Source organism: Danio aesculapii, chromosome 4 (genome assembly GCF_903798145.1).
Source record: "Danio aesculapii chromosome 4, fDanAes4.1, whole genome shotgun sequence".
NCBI classification, from domain to species: Eukaryota; Metazoa; Chordata; class Actinopteri; order Cypriniformes; family Danionidae; genus Danio; species Danio aesculapii.
This window is the reverse complement of record NC_079438.1, coordinates 32,393,226-32,412,902: the sequence shown is the minus strand read 5'-3', so window position 1 is coordinate 32,412,902 and position 19,677 is coordinate 32,393,226. Positions and strand designations below refer to the sequence as shown.

The window sequence follows — 19,677 nt, the reverse complement described above, 5'->3', positions numbered from 1 at the left end:
TACGATGTCATATTCTGTCATGATTTTTTAAAATGAAAAACCCTTTGTCCAAAATTCATAAAATTGGTCTCTTTACATACAGCGGAACATGCAGAGTCAAATGATGTCTGATTTCCTGAGGTCAGCCATAATGCAAAAACTGACATATTGAACTCAACTGAACTTCCTATTCGCCATCTAGCTTTAAGTCAAAAACCTATTTTTTTGGACTTCTTCTACATTGTTTGGCCGATTTGCAGCAAAGTTGACTCAGATCAACTTCACACCATGCTGACAAAAAGTTATGAAATTGAGCCTGCACCGACAAATGTGATAATATAATGCCAAACAACATCCAAGGCTGTATCTCTGCGATAGTTAAAGATAATGACACCAAATTTTAGGTCTGTCATCGTCTTCTCACACCGACCACACCATAAATGCACTATGGTGACAGCACCACCTATGGGTCAAGAGTTATAAGACATTCATAAGCCATTGTTAATTAAACTTACAAATTTGGCATTAACTTTTTCACTGCATATGCTCATTTTTATGACATTGGTCTCAAATTATTCCTTGCATCATGCCAACAGCACAGATACCAACTATGCCATAATCTGCCAAACTTTCTGTCCCCCATTTTTTTCAAACTATTCTTTTTTTACTCTTAAACCGTTAGTCCAATCTTCATCAAATTTGACTCAGTGTCAGGGAACACAGGCGGACATAAGTGCGGGTTAGGAATATTTTATTATTCTCTTCAACAAATAACCCTTGGAGGGAAAATTCAAAATCCAACTGGGAGCTTGGGGAAAAATAAATAAATAAAATAAAATAAAAAATTAAACAAACTGCTGCATCAAAGCTCCCAGAAGAGGGCGCTGATAAATCCTCCATAGAGACCGGGTCCTGATATAAGGTACAACCAAAAGGGAGCACACCTTCCAAAGTCTTCAAAAGGAGAAAGTAAAAGACAGCTGGAGTGAGCCAAAAGTGGATACAAACAATAGTCTATATGCTGTTACCCGGCAGGGGGCGTGCTGACGCGTGGGATACGTGAGAAATGCGGAAGTGGAGCGTTAGAGGTAGAGGAAGCCGGCAGTCAGCTGAAGCCGGTATACTCTGTGAAGCTGAAGCAGTCCGGCCTGGGAACAGAGGAGGTTAAGGAGGAGCAATTTGCAAAGATGATGGTTTTGGCGTGGAGGAGCACAACAAGACAGGATGGGGGAGAAGATCAACGACAGGAGACAAGACGAGATGAGATGAGACGAGAGTGGCTTGGCGTGGGCGCACTCGCAAACAACAATCAAGCACAGGAGTACACACAAGAGGGGAATATATAGGGCGCGAGGGGAAAATCACTAATGGAGTGCAGGTGAGTGAAAAATCAATCCTAATAGATGGAAGATAGGGTAACGAGAGGGAGGAGCGATACGGGGAGCGATCAAAATAAACATTCACGTGCGCTCGCCACATGTAAACAGAAATGAGAGACATACAGCATGATCAGACCAAGGGTGTGACAGTACCCCCCCACCTCTACGAACGCCACCAGGTGCCGCATGGAGGGGCCTACCTTGTCGTTGACGGAAATCCTCAACCAGCGTCGGATCCAGAATGTCCCGAGCCGGGAACCAGCTCCTCTCCTCCGGACCATAGCCCTCCCAGTCCACTAGATATTGAAAGCCCCGACCTCTGCGTCTAATGTCTAGTAATTTCCGCACAGTGTAAACTGGGGAGCCATCCACTAGACGGGGGGAGGGGGAATAGGGGCAGAGGGAACAAGACGTGAACACAATACAGGCTTAACCCTAGACACATGAAAGGTAGGGTGTACCCGACCAAGCGTAGGAGGAAGCTTGAGCCGTATCGCCGCCGGACTCAAGACCTTGGTGATCCGGTATGGGCCAATGAACCTGGGTGCCAACTTGCGTGAGGCTACCCTGAGAGGCAGGTCCTTGGTAGAAAGCCACACTCTTTGACCACATCTGTAACGTGGAGCAGGAGTCCGTTGATGATCAGCAGCTGCTTTGGTCTGTCTTTTAGCCTGGGCCAAGGCTTCCCTAGCTCTCCTCCAGGTGCGTCGACACCGCTGGACGATTCGTAGAGGCCCCGATCTGTCGACAGAATTCCCTCCAGAACCGGGAGACAAACTGAGGGCCCCTATCAGAAACCACATTGACCGGAAGACCATGGATCCGTAAAACATGATCAGTCACCACTTGAGCAGTCTCCTTGGCTTAGGGGAGTTTGGGAAGGGGGACAAAATGGGCCGCTTTGGAGAAGCGGTCCACCACCGTGAGAATAACGGTGTTTCCTTTAGATTCTGGTAAGCCGGTGACAAAATCAAGGGCCAAATGTGACCAGGGGCGGGATGGGATGGGAAGTGGACGGAGCAGACCAATGGGAGGCGCATTGGAATTCTTGTTTCGAGCGCAAACCGAGCAGTCGGCCACAAACTGCCTGACGTCCTTGGCCATGGATGGCCACCAGAATTGCTGACGGATGGCAGCCAGCAATCTCCTGACTCCTGGGTGACAGGTCAACTTAGAGGAATGACCCCACTGGATTACTTCAGACCGCATCTTGGTGGGAACAAAGAGACAACCCGCTGGAGCCCTCCCCAGTCTTGGACTTGTCTGCCTGGCTTCCTCAACCCGTCTTTCGATGTCCCAAGCGAGAGATGCCACCACCATCTCCTTGGGTAAAATAGTGTCGGGCGGTTCCCTCACCCCTGGGGCATCAAACAGACGAGAGAGAGCATCTGGTTTAATACTTTTGGACCCAGGTCTGTAAGACAAGGTAAAGTTAAATCGACCGAAGAAGAGGGCCCAGCGAGCCTGTCGGGAACTCAGCCTCCTGGCTGAACGGATATATTCAAGGTTCTTGTGATCCATCCAGACCAGGAAAGGCTGAGCTGCGCCTTCTAACCAGTGACGCCACTCCCCCAGCGCCAACCTGACTGCCAACAATTCCCTATTACCGATGTCGTAATTTCGCTCAGAAGGATTCAGGCGATTGGAAAAGAAGGCACAAGGGTGCACTTTTCCATCCAGGCGTGACCGCTAAGATAGGACCTCGCCTATTCCAACGTTCGAAGCATCCACCTCAACAATAAATTGCCATTCAGGATCTGGAATAGACAGGACAGGAGCAGAAATAAACCGGGACTTTAATTTATCAAAGGCCTCCTGAGCGTCAACTTTCCATTTGAACGGTACCTTGGGAGAGGTGAGTGCCGTTAAGGGTGCAGCAATCTGACCAAAATTCCTGATGAATGCAAAAAGTTCAAAAGATGCAAAAGTTCAAAGGCAGAAGACATAAGAGGTAAGGGATACCTGTTTTTAATAGTGATGTCGTTAAGCCCTCGGTAATCAATACAGGGACGCAGGGAGCCATCCTTTTTTTTGACAAAGAAGAACCCGGCGCCTGCAGGGGAAGAGGAGGGTCAGATGAGACCAGCTTTGAGCGATTTATTGATATATTTATCCATGGCCTCTCTCTCAGGACCGGAAAGGGAAAATAAACGACCCTTGGGCGGAGAGGTACCTGGGAGGAGTTCTATGGCTCAATCATAAGGACGACGCGGAGGCAGGGAAGTGGCCTGAGACCTGCTGAACACCCGGCGCAGGTCAAGGTATTCCGCCGGTACCCCAGTCAGATCAGCAGTCTCCACCTGTAAGACAGGACACATAGACACGGGAAAAGCAGCAGGCCCCAAACACGAGGCAAGACAATGCTGACTCCAAGACAAAACTGAATTGCTCGACCAATCAACGTGAGGGCCATGCTGCACCAGCCATGGATGCCCCAAAACTATGGGGGCACTAGGCAAATCTAGGAGGAGCAGAGTGGTAACCTCGTGATGATTTCCCGAGACAATGAGATGGAGGGGAGGGGTGGTATGAGATACAGTAGTGATAAGGGTGCCATTAAGAGAGCGTGCAGGGATAGGATTGGAAAGAGGAAGAGCAGGGATTCCCCAAAGGGTAGCTAAAGAACGATCCATAAAATTACCCTCGGCTCTGGAATCAACCAGGGCCGAACCAGAATTAAAAGAGTCACCAAACTGGACAGATACCGGAAGAAGAGTACGAGAGGAGGTGAATGCAATAAAGGGGTAGCGCTCACCAGGATCCCCCTCTTCACTGGCGAGCCACGGCTTTTAACGGACAAGCCACTGCAAAGTGTCCTGGCTTGCCACAGTAGAAACACAGACCCTGGACACAGGCGCTGTTGTTTCTGTTGGGGAGTCAGTCGAAAACGCCCCACCTGCATGGCCTCTGAACCCAAGGAAGTAGCGTTACCAGCTTCAGGGGCGGTGGAAGAAGGGTCCTCCATCCTCCAGGATGGGCGGAAAACCGGACGTTGACGGCGGCGCAGACGTCCTTCTACCCGCAGGGCCATACTGATCAGATCGTCAAAATCTTGAGGGAGGTCGACGGTGGCCAACTCGTCTTGGATTTCCTCTTCAAGCCCCGCACGAAACATGGACATGCAGGCCCCTTGATTCCAGTCACAGGAAGCCGCCAAGGTCTTGAATTGGATGGCATACTCTGTGACTGACCGGCCTGCCTGGCGTAAGCGAGCCAACTGGTCCGCTGCCTCCTGCCCCTGAGCAGATCTATCGAATAGCCTCACCATCTCTAGTCTGAAATCTTCAAATGATGCACAACAGGGGGCTTGGGTTTCCCAGACTGAGGTTCCCCAATCACAGGCTTTGCCTGCAAGCAGCGTGAGAACGTAGGCCACCTTAGTTCTTTCAGCGACATAGGTGTGTGGTTGTAGGGCAAACACGATGGAGCATTGAGAAAGGAAGGCTCTACATGAATTGGGGTCCCCCTCGTAAGGCGGTGGGTTGTTGCATCGGGGCTCACGTGGACGGTGAGTGCCGTCGTGCTGTAAATTGTGGATCCGTGTGGTTAAATCAGCTACAAGGTTGACCAAGTACTCCACCTCCCTGGTGGTGTTGGTCAACCTTGCCTCATGCTGGCCTAACAGCACACCCTGCTGGGTGACTGCAGTGAAGACTGGATCTGAACCCGCTGCGTCCATTGAGGCTAGATTGTTCTGTCAGGGAACACAGGCGGACATAAGTGCGGGTTAGGAATACTTTATTATTCTCTTCAACAAATAACCCTTGGAGGGAAAATTCAAAATCCAACTGTGAGCTTGGGGAAAAAATAAATAAATAAATTAAATAAAAAATTAAACAAACTGCTGCATCAAAGCTCCCAGAAGAGGGCGCTGCCAAATCCTCCACAGAGACCGGGTCCTGATATAAGGTACAGCCAAAAGAGAGTGCGCCTTCCAAAGTCTTCAAAAGGAGAAAGTAAAAGACAGTTGGAGTAAGCCAAAAGTGGATACAAACAATAGTCTATATGCTGTTACCCGGCAGGGGGCGTGCTGATGCGTGGCCGCGTGAGGAATGCGGAAGTGGCGCGTTAGAGGTAGAGGAAGCCGGCAGTTAGCTGAAGCCGGTAGACTCCGTGAAGCTGAAGCAGTCCGGCCTGGGAACAGAGGAGGTTAAGAAGGAGCAATTTGCAAAGATGATGGTTTTGGCATGGAGGAGCACAACAAGACAGGATGGGGGAGAAGATCAACGACAGGAGATGAGATGAGATGAGACGAGAGTGGCTTGGCGTGGGCGGACTCGCAAACAACAATCAAGGACAGGACTACACACAAGAGGGGAAAATATAGGGTGTGAGGGGAAAATCACTAACGGAGTGCAGGTGAGTGAAAAATCAATCCTAATAGATGGAAGATAGGGTAACGAGAGGTAGGAGCGATACGGGGAGCGATCAAAATAAACATTCACGTGCGCTCGCCACATGTAAACAGAAATGAGAGACATACAGCATGATCAGACCAAGGGTGTGACACTCAGACCACGTAGACCAAAAGTTATAGAATTCATGTTGATAGACAAAACTGTTGTCATTTAGCATATGCGCAAACTTGTAATGCTGCCAGATGATTTTACAGGCTAAATCAATGGTTTGAAGTATTGAAACCAAACTTAAATTGTGTGGTCTAGACCTGACATTGACCAAACTATGTCAGTTTGCACCACCTTCTGGGTAAAATTGACAAACAATTAAATTCTATCAATAGAAATCATGCAAAATGTATCAAATGACATTTCAATAGTATTGTCTATTGTCACGATACTGGTCTTGCAGATCCCTTGCATCATAAAGAGAACATTGATATAATTTATTTCCTAATTGACATGCCCTTTTGTCCACCATCTTAAATAAGTTTGAAAATCTGTTGTTTTGAACTCTCCAAAGATCGTTAGCCCAATTTCCATCAAATTTGGCTCAGACTATGCTGCCAAAAAGAATTTTCCTGTTGCACTGTAGCTTGTTGCCATGCTTGTTTATGATGTGGCCGCTGGGCTGCTTAACTCTGATAATTGCTGCTTGCAGCTATATTTATTATTGTTGTTATTATTATCATCTTTTTTTTATACCACAGAGCTGTTGAATGCTTGATCCTGATTGGTTGAACACACCAATGAATTATTCCTTATTTATTCATCTGTTGGTAGAATAAATGTACAACATAGAAATACAAGATGTATACATGAGCTATGATCCAACATTGATTATTTTGCTAGTGTTTTTACACTGTAGAACAATATTTGGCAGTGATTCAGAAAAAAAATCTGATTATTAAATTAATTAAATTTACACACTATTTAAGTGCATTAGATGAACCTACAAGGTTGGAGCATGTGTGTTTGTTTACTGTATATGTTTACATTAGGTGTTGATGATGGGGCAGATATTCCACGGGACATGGTTGTGGGAATATATGAGCGCATTCAGCTGAGGGAATTACGATCCAATGAAGACCATGTCACTTATGTTACCAAAGTGGAGCAAAGCATTGTGGGAATGAAAACGGTAAGTCAAATAGCTATATTTTTTTAGCTAATATCCATGACAAACTATTTTCAAATGATACTTTAGTTGTTACAATTTGATAAACTATTCATTCCACTTCATTTTTCAAGCATTATATAAAAAATTCTTTATATTTATAATCCAGGTGTATTGTTGAATTGCTATTTCACCTCAACCATTTCTGAACTCTACATGCATGAAGTAATATAATATAAAAATTCAGTCGGCAGCTGGTGATTCATTGTGGCTCATGCCTGTAGCATTTCTGCCAGTCCTCATTACTGCTGCAGAAGAAACTGTGACTTTAAATAACCTCACAGTTTTTTTTTTTTCTGCAAAAGGCTAAATGCATATTCTTTGATAACATCTCTTCCTTTATTGAAGTAATATATTATATTCTAGAATCTAGTTCTAGAATCTAGTTCTTCAAATAAATATTTTACACTCACCTTACAATCTACTCACATAAACACTTAAATTCTTAATACTGAAATTAAATACTTTAATTAAATTGATATGGTGGGCTGGATTTGACCTGCCGGCCTTGAATTTGACATGTGTTCTACATCATCCAGAGCTAACAAGCATAATCAGTAAATCAGCAGTCAAAACACAGACTGATTTGTTGCACACCAGATCATTAATATGCAAGCCCCAGGCTGTTTTGAGATTACAACAATGATAATATTCCTCCCTTATTTTAAAAGGTAGGAAAGTTTATATTCAACTTACTCTGTATGTGGAACTCTGTTTGACAACAAGAGAAGCAGCAAAGTCAAAGCCAGCTGCATCAGTTTGTTTTATATGCATTACTAAGACAAAAAACAGATATTAAATATATTTAAAAAAATAGAAATAAGTAGTGAATGCAAATATACAAATTGACAAGTGTATGTACAGCTATATTACTATATACAATGTTATATGTGCAGCTGTTATGTGCAAATTGGCATGTAAAGTGTGTTGTTAAATAAGTGTATATGTGTATAAAAGTGTATAGCAAGTAGTGATGTTGGTTCCACAATTATTATCATCAAGTGTTAATGAGATGGATTGCCTGAGGGAAGAAACTGTTTCTGTGTCGGGCTGTTCTGGTGCGCAGTGCTCTGTAGCGTCGACCAGAAGGTAACAGTTAAAAGAGGCAGTGTGCTGGGTGTGAGGGCTCCAGAATGATTTTGGCAGCCCTTTTGATCGCTCTGGATAAGTACAGTTCTTGGGGAATTGGAAGGGTTGTACCAGTGATTCACTCAGCAGTCCGAACTATTCGACGTAGTCTTTGGAGATCGTATTTAGTAGCTGAGCTACACCAGACAGTTATTGATGTGCAGATGACTGATTCAATGATGGAGGTGTAGAACTGTTTCAGCAGCTCCTTTGGGAGGTTAAACTTCCTCAGCTGACGACGAAAGTACAGCCTCTGTTGAGCTTTTTTGACAATAGAGTCAATGTGAGTGTCACACTTTAGGTCCTGAGAGATGGTGGTGCCCAGGAACCTGAATGACTCCACTGCTGCCACAATGCTGTCCATGATGCTCAGTGGGGGGAGAGCAGGGGGGTTTCTCCTGAAGTCCACTATCATCTCCACTGTTTTGAGCGTGTTGAGCTCCAGGTTGTTGTGACTGCACCAGACAGCCAACTCCTTAACCTCCTGTCTGTAAGCAGACTCATCACCGTCCTGAATGAGACCGATAAGTGTGGTGTCATCTGCAAACTTCAAGAGTTTGACTGAGGAGTCTTTTGAAGTGCAGTCATTCGTGTACAGGGAGAAGAGCAGTGGGGAGAGGACACACCCCTGGGGGGCACCAGTGCTGATTGTGCGGATACTAGATGAGAATTTTCCCAGCTTCACCAGCTGCTGCCTGTCCGTTAGGAAGCTGTTGATCCACTGACAGACAGAGTTGGGCACAGAGAGCTGAGTTAATTTGGGCAGGAAAAGTTTTGGGATGATAGTGTTAAACGCCGAGCTGAAGTCAACAAACAAGATCTTCACATAGGTACCTGGTCTGTCTAGGTGTTGCAGAACATAATGCCGTCCCATATTTACTGCATCATTCACAGACCTGTTTGCTCTGTACGCAAACTGAAGAGAGTCCAGTGAGGGTTCAGTGATGTCCTTCAGGTGGGCCAGCACCAGTTTTTCAAAAGACTTCATGACCACAGATGTTAGCGCCACCGGTCTGTAGTCATTTAGTCCTGTAAGTTTGGGTTTCTTTGCGATGGGGATGATGGCAGGACGGCACTTCACACAGCTCCAGTGATCTGTTGAAGATCAGGGTGAAGATGGGGTCAGCACAGGATTTTAAACAGGCTGGTGTTATAAAATCTGGGCCTGGTGCTTTTTTCCTCTTCTGTTTCCGGAAGACCTGGCGCACCTCATCTTCACTGAACTGAAGTGCAGGTATGGGGGAGGCGGGTGGTGGTGGAGGTGTTAATGGTGGCGTGAAGAGCAGTTCAGAGTGGGTGTGGGGGGTTTTCTCAAACCGGCAGTAAAACTCATTCAGGTCATTTACAAGTCGTTCATTGTCTACAGTGCTGGGGGATGGTGTCTTGTAGTTTGTGATGTTTTTCAAACTTTTCCACACGGATGCTGAGTCGCTGGAAGAGAACTGACTCCTTAGTTACTCAGAATAGTTCCTTTTTGTGACTCTGATCTCCTTTTCCAGTGTGTATTTGGCCTGCTTATACAAGGCCCTCTCCCCATGCCTGTAAGCAACCTCCTTGACCTGATGTAGCTGTCTGAGTTTTACAATGAACCATGGTTTGTCATTGTTGTATGTGAGTTGAGTCCTGGTAGGAATGCACACGTCTTCACAGAAACTGATATAAGATGTTACAGTCTCCGTGAGCTCATCCAGATCGTTTGCAGCAGCTTCAAAAACTCTTCAGTCAGTGAGGTTGAAACAGGCTTGTAGATCGCGCTCTGTTTCGTTAATCCATCTTTTCACAGATCTTAATACAGGTTTGGCTGTTTTCAGTTTCTGCCTGTAGGTTGGTATGAGATGAATCAAACAATGGTCAGAGTGTCCCAAATCGGCTCGTTGGACGGAGCGGTATGCATCCTTTATTGTGGTATAGCAGTGATCCAATATGTTACTGTCTCTTGAGGGACATGTAACATGCTGTCTATATTTTGGCAGTTCACGGGATAGTTTTGCTTTGTTAAAGTCCCAGAGAATGATTAAAACAGAGTCCGGGTGTTGTTGCTCTATCACCGTGATCTGATCAGCTAGTTTCTGTATCACCAGGCTCGCGTGCGCGTGCGGAGAAATGTAAACACTGACGAGGATGAACGAGCAGAACTCACTTGGGGAGTAAAAAGGCTTACAGTTAATAAACAGTGCTTCAAGATCTGGACAGCACATCTTCTTTAAAACTGTTACATCGGTACACCACCTTTCATTGATGTAAAAGCACCTCCCGCCACTGCGCGATTTCCGCGTTGATTCTTCGTCGCGATCCGCTCTGAACAAATGATAGCCCGGTAGGTGAAGCGCGTTTTGCAGTATGGTGTCGTTCAGCCAGGTTTCCGTGAAACACAGAGCAGCTGAATGCAGAAAATCCCTGTTTGTCTGAGAGAGCAGAATGAGTTTGTCTATTTTGTTGGGTAGAGAGCAGAGATTTGCCAGATGGATGCTAGGCAACGCTTGCAATGTCTGCACACTTGAAAGCATTTGAGCAGCACTGCGGCTCCGCCGACTACAATGTCCAACAGAACATCAGATAAATCCAAGTTTGGAAAAATATTTGGTGGTGTTTGTGCCCGAATGTCCAACAATTCGTCTCTGGTGAAACTAATTGTAGGAATGTGACTCAAGACAGGACAAACTAAAAAAAAAAAAAACATCACTGCAGATGGCATGTGGCTGTCCACGAGTGGCCGGTAAAAGTCATCCTGCTATTATCTGGTGAAGCCCAGATCGCTGCACCGCAATTACCAGTCCAGAACCTTTGTTGACCTAAAGCGAGCCATTATCCAGGTCCTTCGTGTACGCTCAGCAGCTTTCCTTTGTGTGACGCCTGCCGCAGATGGTTGGTGCAAGATGGCTGGAACGTCACCCAGGTGGTGGACGCCTTAATGCTGGAGCAGTTCATCGCCTGCCTCCACTCCTGAACATTGGAGTGGGTCCAGTGCCACTGGCCCAAAGATCTTGGAGTGGTCATTCAGCTGGAGGAGGATCACCTGGTGGCGAGGTTCAGAGTCGGTGAATTAACCACAGCAGAACCCATCCCTTCTGTTTCTCTCACCTCTGTCTCTTTCTCTCTCTCCTCCTGTCCCAGTTCCCAGGGCCAGACTGCAAGGGTATCAAGAGAGGACAGGAGTGTGACCCAAGACTTTCAAACAAAGCAAGATACTACCAGTTATTAATACCGAAATACCGAAAAGCCACCACAAAATGCTTTGCCAGGTGGCTTATTCAAATCCCATGGCTGGACATTTGGATCAAGCGGCCACTCCAATTTGTCTCATGGCTCGTTTCTTTTGTCCGGGCATTCACAGGGATGTCAGTAAATGGTGTGCTGCTTGCCATGAACGACAATTGCTGAGTCCATCAGCCTGCCCAAAAATGCATTTGCACCTATTATGTGTGATGGAGATCCCCTTCGAGAGAATTAGGATGGATCTCATTGGGCCTTTAAAACAATCAGCATGAGGGCACCAATTTGCATTAGTCCTATTGGATTATGCAATGCAGTACCTTGAAGCGGTTGCCCTCCGCAGCATTTCCGTGAAGAGTGTTGCAGAGACACTCTTCCATATTATCTCCCAGGTGGGGATCCCTAAACAGATCCTTACCAATCAAGGAACCACAGGTTTAGGAATCTTGATTGTGAAGTGATGCAGATGGACAAGGGTGGGTCACGCCAAATTTATCATCCAAATCTGTTAAAGCAGTGGAGGGAGCCAGATACAGCAATGCTGTCGACACTGGTTACGGGCGATGATGACTTGGGGCCAGAGAACAGTGGCTGAGATCAGGCCGGCGCTCTCGTCACCGATGGTGATCTAGCCTGCCCGGCTCAGTGACATCTGGTACCTCCAGAGTGAATTTGTGGATGTGTTCTAACCCTTGCCCGGATGGACCAATCTGAGTCAGCACCACATTGAGACTGAACCAGGCGTTGTAGTTAGGTCATGGCTGTGTCGTTTACCTGAACATAAAAGAAAGTGTTTCAGAAAGAATTGGCAAAAATGTGGATATTGGAGTAGTAGAGGAATCCCACAGTGACTGGGCTAGCCTGATTATCTTGGTACCTAAGGCTCGGTTTGGTTCTGTGTGGACTTTCATAAACTAAATGCTGTGTCAAAATTCGACTCATATCCAATGCCACGAATTGACAAGTTGCTTGATCGGTTGGGTGCTGCTCCCTTTTACTCGACATTGGATTTAACAAAGGGCGATTGGAAGATCCCCTTAATGGCTCTATACCGAAAAAAATACTGCCTTCACTATGTCGTTTGGATTACAACAATTCATGACACTTCTGATCCAGCTGTCCGGGGTGGTGGGGGTATGTGGTGGGGAAGGCGTGGTCAAACACCCCACAATGGTGAAGAGCGGGTTGGGAGACAGGCGGCTGGTTGATTAATCAGAAGTCATAAGTAATATTTGTTTCTTTTCAGTGTTTGGGTCGGAGAGACGCCTTTTAAAGGTGAGTAAAAGGTCCAGTGGGGAGAGAGGAGAGACCATGCACACACACCCAGAGTATTAATGTGTATACCAAACAATAATAAAATGTTTTGCTTACCTGAATCACCCACCCTGTCTTCTTCTTCCTTCATCTCAGAAGAGCCTTATCAAATGGACGAACCTTTTTTTAGCCTTATGCCTTACCCAGAATATAAAAAATACAAATAAATAAATTTAAATAATTTACTTCAATCATTAATATAGGAATGTAAAGAGACTTTAAACCAGCACAACAAAAAAATGTTTTTGAAGACAATCACCTACTGCACCTTAAAGATTGTTTAATTCTTAATTTTTGAAGCTGCTAGTTGACAAAAACAATGCTGTTTAAAATGAAAATGTCCAAATCGTTCAGACAGGTATTAAGTAAAAGATATCAGGCTTTACTTTTCTGTTTAATTTACTGTATTTAATAAGCAATAAAATCATTGTGGGACAGTTTGCAATGGCAATACGCAAATTATTTTGCTTAGGGTCCCCAAATGTACTGGGCCGGCCCTGGCTGCAACATACTTCATCCATCTCTTACTCTTGGATTTATCTTTGAGCAGTTGATAATGTTCATTTTTGAGTTGGCTTTTTATTATATGAATCAGTAATTGACATGATCTACTTTTATCTGGAAAATAAAGTTTTAAGTCATTCTGAATTTTCCTGAGTTTTGTCATATCCAGTAGATTATGTGAAGTCTGGTGGTACCTTGATCCATGTACATGATATCCAAACAAATCACACACTTTAGTGCAGAGACAATTCAATTTATGGTTATCGCTGATTTAGCAAGTTGTATAGAAATGACTAAATTAATTGAGTGAGGAGGAGGCAACTGGACTAATTGGGTATTAGTTAACCCTGCATCCTCAGACTGCAACTTCAGAATGTTGATATCACTCAAATTGGAGTCAGAATAAATAACATAATTATTTTCAGAAGCGTTAAAAAAGGCTTATACGCAATTAGCTATTGACCATTCATCTGATTCCATCATTGTGTTGATAGAATGGAACCCTACACCTAGGGAGACAGGAAAACATGAGACATGTTCTCCAACATCTCGCCACTCTCAACTATTGTCATGAGCTTTGGGTGTACAATCTTGTATACAATTAGCTGAAATGAGTTTCTTTTGCAGGGTGCACCCTCAGAGATAGGGTGAGGTGCTCTGTCACTCAGGAGGATCTCGGAGTAGAACAGCTTTATTTAAAAACTGCGGTGGGCTATGGAAACATGTACTTGATTTATGGGGACATGAGTTAATAAAGGTTGGAAACGCTCGTAAAGGCTCGTCCCCATAAAAAAAAAAAAAAAACAGTCAATAACGTTTTTGTTTTATTTTTTTTATCACAGCTCTGCCAGTGAGTGGATGAGATCAAAAGAAACGCAAATGTGAAGGATCTTGAAGGGGTCAGGACATGTCAGATATTAGAGAGCATTTGATGAGAAATCAAATAGACAAAAGTGACAAACTGAAAGCTTTAAATGTTTAGATAAATTGTAAATCTTCTAAATGCTAATTTTGTCATTGTTTTGTAGCACATTAGCCTATACTGTAGATATGGTTAAAACATACTGATAGTAACATCTAAAAAAAAGTTTTTTACTTTTGCATTTACATTCAACTACAAGGAATTTACTCTAGACACAGTCATTATAATGCTGTAACTCTACAGCCTTTAAGCTTGTTTTGAATCAGCTTATATAATTCAGGAACACACATAGTACTTGACTTGGCTTCAATAGATCATAAAGACCATTAGTGTCAAAGCCAAATGGGTTGTTGCACTCAATTTTTTTTTTGTTAAATAATAATAAATAAATAAAAAATGTCCGTGGGTGACATGTCTGTGTCCCAGGTTTTCAGAGTGGATTAATTGAGACAAAATTTAAGAATCTGCAAAGAAATCTTCATGGTGATCAGCATAGCACTATCAGTGCAAACATAGCGGAATCAATGTTTTCTCTGGTAGTTATGAATGACAAACAAGATCCCAACAGTGGAAAATATATTTGAACAGTTTGTAGACATGCCATTCTTGGTAAGGGCTTGTTTTTCAATGTTTCCTTTCCCTCTGGCTAGATACAAATTTCTTATCTTTTTGTACAACAAGATATGAAAACCCCTTATGAGTCCATGTGTTTTGTGGACTTAGAGTAGGTATTAGACCGTGTCCCTCGTGGCATTCTGTGGAGGGTGCTTTGGGATAATTGGGTCAGAGGCACTCTGTTTTGGGCCATCTCGTCTCTGTATGAACAGAGTAAAAGTCTGGTTCGCATTGCCGACAATAAGTCAGACTTGTTTCCAGTGCATGTTGGACTCCAGCAGGGCTGCCTTTTGTCACCAATTCTGTTAAGAATTTTTATGGTGTGCAGTGCAGGCTTGGGCTGGAGGGGGTCCAGTTCGGGGACCACAGGATTTCATCTCTGTTATTTTCAGACGATGTTGTTCTGTTGGCTTTATTGAACATGGACCTTCAGCATGCACTGGGGCGGTTTGCTGCTGAGTGTGAAGCAGAGGTGGCTCGGGCATCTGTTTCGGATGCTTCCTGGACGTCTACCTAGGAAGGTGTTCCAGGCGTGTCCCACCGGGAAGAGGCTGGAGGGATTATGTCTCTCAGCTGGCCTGGAAAGGCCTCGGGATCCCCTGGAGAAGCTGGAGGAAGTGGCTGGGCCCTGTAAGCAGTTGAAAATGAATGAATGAGGATATTAAAATTTTTTTAAATTTTTTACTTATTTATTGTTTTAATCTTGTTAAGGTGGTAAAAATAAATTTATGACAGATTTCAAATTTACGACTGTGATTTATGACACATTAGTATGTTAAATAATTTAACAGACTGTCTGTGTTATGAAGAATATCACACTGCTTGAGATCAAAGTAACCCAAAATGTGCTGTCCTTAAGTAAACACATTGGTGTTAAAAACACAAGGTTGTTTAACACATATGTTTAAAGAGTGTAGGCTTTAAACTAGAAAGCTGCCTAATTATGGCCCGTTTCCATTGAGTGGTACGGTACGGTTTGGTACGTTTTTATGGCCGTTTCTACTGTCAAATGTGTACTGAACTGAACCAAATCGTACCATAGCACTTTTTCGGCACTCTTTCGAAAGGGTACCAAACACAAGAAACGGTACCAAAAGGTGGAGCTACATGCGCAGCTGAACGCTGATTGGTTACAGATATACGTCACAATCACGTGGAGCTAGCCTAATGAAAACAAGGAACCACCATGTTTTAAATACACAGCCGAGACATTACACCGTAAAACTATATGCTTATAACAACAAGCCCTGGATGACCCGAGCTCAAGCAAACCTTGTTGTTGTCTTGATGTACAGCCACAAAGCCAAGAAGAGCAAAATCTGCTGTGTCCTGTTGTTGTTTTACGAAGCTCGCGATCGTGTCTGTATTTGATATAACAAACTTATTGAGCTGGTGATAGTAACGCATGTGTGATTATTAAAGTGTCTTCGACGTCTGATCCTTTCAGAAAAGAAAGGGACAAACGCGAGAGTGAAGCACGAAAAAAAAGGAAAAGCCTGACAAAACACAGGAGCAAATTGTTTCTGCAACCTGAATCACGAACAAACTGCCACGTTTATCATCGCCTTTTGGACTATTATGAACTCAGGATGATGGAATTACTTTCTAACAGAGGTTACATGTGCTGATGAAGATTGCAGACATAGATGAAAGGTTTGCTCTGACTGTGGGCTATGTTGCATGTTGTTTTTGAACTCAAATAAGAACTAAATGTTTGCTGTGTGTAGTTTTTTCTGTACTTGGTAACATATCGGAGACTGTAAGGGTCTGTATGTGTTCATATACATTGCATTTAATAATTATTGTATATAATTGCAGATGTTACAGTAGGCTATTTCACACTGTCATTGATCTGCAGTTATAATCAAATCATGTTCATAGAAAAGTAATAAAATAATAATAAATAATAAACATTTATACACAAGTATTTATATGTTTGAAGCATCTGTTTTGTGAGAAGTGCTTCTCATATGATTTGTGAACAACACGTACAGCTTTACTGTAGACATTTATTCGACCGAGAATGACGTCGACTGAAACTTTCTGTCGTACACCACGCCCACCAAAAGGGTACCCTTGATAGTGGAAATGCAAGCCTGATAAAGGTGACGCGTACCGACCCATACCGTACCATGCCAGTCAGTGGAAACGGGCCATTATAGAGTTGTAGTATCAAAATACACATGAAGACCATTAAAAGGGTTAAAAGATGATGGTTTATACTGTTTTTATATTGGACAATGATGGAAATAAAAAAGTGCTTCATTGGGTTTATTTTGTGCCATGTAGATTCCAAAACAACAGAGGAGCTTGAGAAATGAGTTTCAATGAGAACGACCTCAAAGTTGAAAACATATGTGACCATGGATGTGACTTAGTTGCTAATATGACTGGCTGCTTCAAAGGACTTCAGTCATAAATCCAACTACTAAATGAAAGGCTCTGTATGTCTACTTTCAGGTGCACTGCTTAAATTTAATGCTTGTGGAATCTCGTTTCCTCCTAATTAAGAAAGTGAGATGATGATCTAAATATTTACAGGCATGCTCTGCCCCTGACAACGGTGTGTGTGTGTTTGTTGAGCATAATTAAATAATTTTTTATCGCATATATTTTGATTATTCTAACTTTACTTATATTTAATTTAATCAATAAAATTATAAATATAAATGCTACCTTCTGGATAAGCCATTCTTCTGTAAAAAATCCCCTCACTCCATTTCTACTCACTCCAAAGATGAAATAATTGGTTATTTCAGTTCACTCATTCAATCACTTTTAATGTAAAAATTATACCATGTATGAGACATCATATTATTAAAGTTCAGTTTAGTTCTGTTAAGTGTATTATAAATGCCACTGCTTAAAGGCCAAACACTGAAGAGTAAATACAACAATGCACAGCTCCACAAGTTCTAAACCAAGCAAGCCAGTGGCGACAGTGGCGAGGAACAAGCTTCACCAATTGACGTTTTCAGATTTTACCACATTATCACCCTGTTATTTACTTGTTCATTTTATTTTTTGGCTTCTGTTTTTGTCCTACCTGCTGCACATCGATGTATTTGCTCTTCAGTGTTTGAACTCTCAGCAGTGAAAATTAAACCACACTGAACTGAACTTCAACACAAACCTGAACTGACACTGTTTCAGTTTACTATAATTTTCTATGTGAAGCTGCTTTGACACAATCTACATTGTAAAAGCACTATAGAAATAAAGATGAATTGAATTGAATTCTGGAATCGTTCTTTACTGGACTCAAAACCCCATCATTGTGGTTAATGCCTCTCTGCGTCTCGAGTCTGCCGACGTACATGGTAAGCAAACTGGTGACAGCGGGAAAGCCAGCCATACAGAGGTAACTGGTCAGCTGGTAAGCGCAAAAAGGAACGGCGTCATACCACCCTGTATCGTTTGTTTTATAGACGAAATGTAGCCATACGTACTTCTGGCTACATAATTTGCAATCTCCAGAAATGCATATTCAAATCAGTTCAATTCGTCTTTATTTCTATAGCGCTTTTACAATGTAGATTGTCAAAGCAGCTTAACATAGAAGATTATAGAAAATTGAAACGGTGTCTGTCCAGTTTTCAAGTTGAAGTTCAGTTTAGTTCATTTCAGTGTGGTTTAATTTTAACTGTTGACTGTCCAAACACTGAAGAGCAAATCTATCGATGCGCAGCTCCACAAGTTCCGAACCATGCAAACAAGTGGTGACAGTGGCGAGGAACAAACTTTTTCAATTGACGAAAGGTAAGGAAAAAAAAAACTCGAGAGAAACCAGGCTCAGTTGGGCACGACCATTTCTCCTCTGACCAAACTTTTTCTGCAGAACTGCAGTCTAGGCACTGGAGGCTGGAGAATGCTGAACGTCCATCGTGGAGAAGCTGCAGGTAGGAGAGGTCACCAGCGAAGACTCGTCTGGGGTCTTACAAGAATCAGTCTAATGCTCTCCACTCCTCCATGACCACCACAGCAGCTGCTCAGGATACTTCCTGATCTAGAATTATGGAAACCTTGGGAATAATAAAAACAGACTAACATAAGCGCAGATGCCATTAAAATGATAATATCTTTTGAAAGTGCTCCCGGCTCCGGTTGCGCTAAATAATGCAAACTAACAATGCTTTAGAGGATTTGGATTTCAAAAGCAACATTTTCAGAATAAGCCTATGTTGCCCGAATCAGTCAAGAAGGGAGGTGGGAGTGGAGGCAGAACAGGGGGAGGGATGAAGGGCCATGTCCGTGCAGCAAAAGTTAAGCTAAGGAGGCCAGTTGGTCAGATAACCCAAGTGGGTCAGGAGGCTCTGGTGGATCAGATGACCTCAGTGGGTCGGGTGGCACTGCATTAGGAAGCACTGGCGGGTCAGACAACCTCAGTGAGTCAGGAGGCTTTGGCACTAGGAAGTTTGATGGCACTGGGCTCTGGGGCACTGGGAACTCACATGGCTCTGGCGGCCAGTCATGGGACACATTTGGCAGCTCTAGCCATTTGTGGGACTCAGGTGCCAGCTTTGGCAAATTGTGGGATTCAGGTGGTGGCTCAGGCTATTCATGGGACTCTGGTACCCACCATTCAGGGAATTCAGGAAGATCTTGTGCCTGCCATTTGAGAATTCAGCAGGATCTGGTGCCCGACATTCAGAGGATTCCAAGGGATCTGTCACAGCTCTTTCTGAGAGTCTGTTAACTGGCAGGCACCAGGACTGGGAGCATTGCATGTTTCGAGATGGTCACACCAGTACTCAAAAACTCAAATGACAATGCGTGACAAATGAAAACATTGAAACGAACAAAACTAAGCATAGAAACAAATGATGATGCTTAATGATGAGGCTCAGTATAAAATGACAAAAAAAATAAAACAACTTTGCAATCTTATCTAAAAATAAATTTACTGTACAGTTTTAAAATCATTGCATAACAAGAGTGAAAAAATACAACAGCATTTGATAAAACAACAACAATATAACAGTTTAATATTAAAACAATGTTCATTTAAGTGTTTCAGTGTTATTCAGTGATGTTTATTATTTGCTATTA

The 19,677-nt window shown here is 43.4% G+C and overlaps 1 protein-coding gene across 4 annotated transcripts in view; it reads left to right on the top strand.

Moving 5' to 3' along the window:
- iqsec3a (IQ motif and Sec7 domain ArfGEF 3a) overlaps window positions 1-19,677 on the top strand; it is a 176,626-nt gene that overhangs the window by 118,412 nt on the left and 38,537 nt on the right. For all 4 annotated transcript variants that reach the window (XM_056455457.1, XM_056455460.1, XM_056455458.1 and 1 more), the window contains one exon: window positions 6,757-6,896. In XM_056455457.1, coding sequence (XP_056311432.1) covers window positions 6,757-6,896 — 140 coding nt within the window. The remainder of the gene's footprint in view (window positions 1-6,756; window positions 6,897-19,677) is intronic.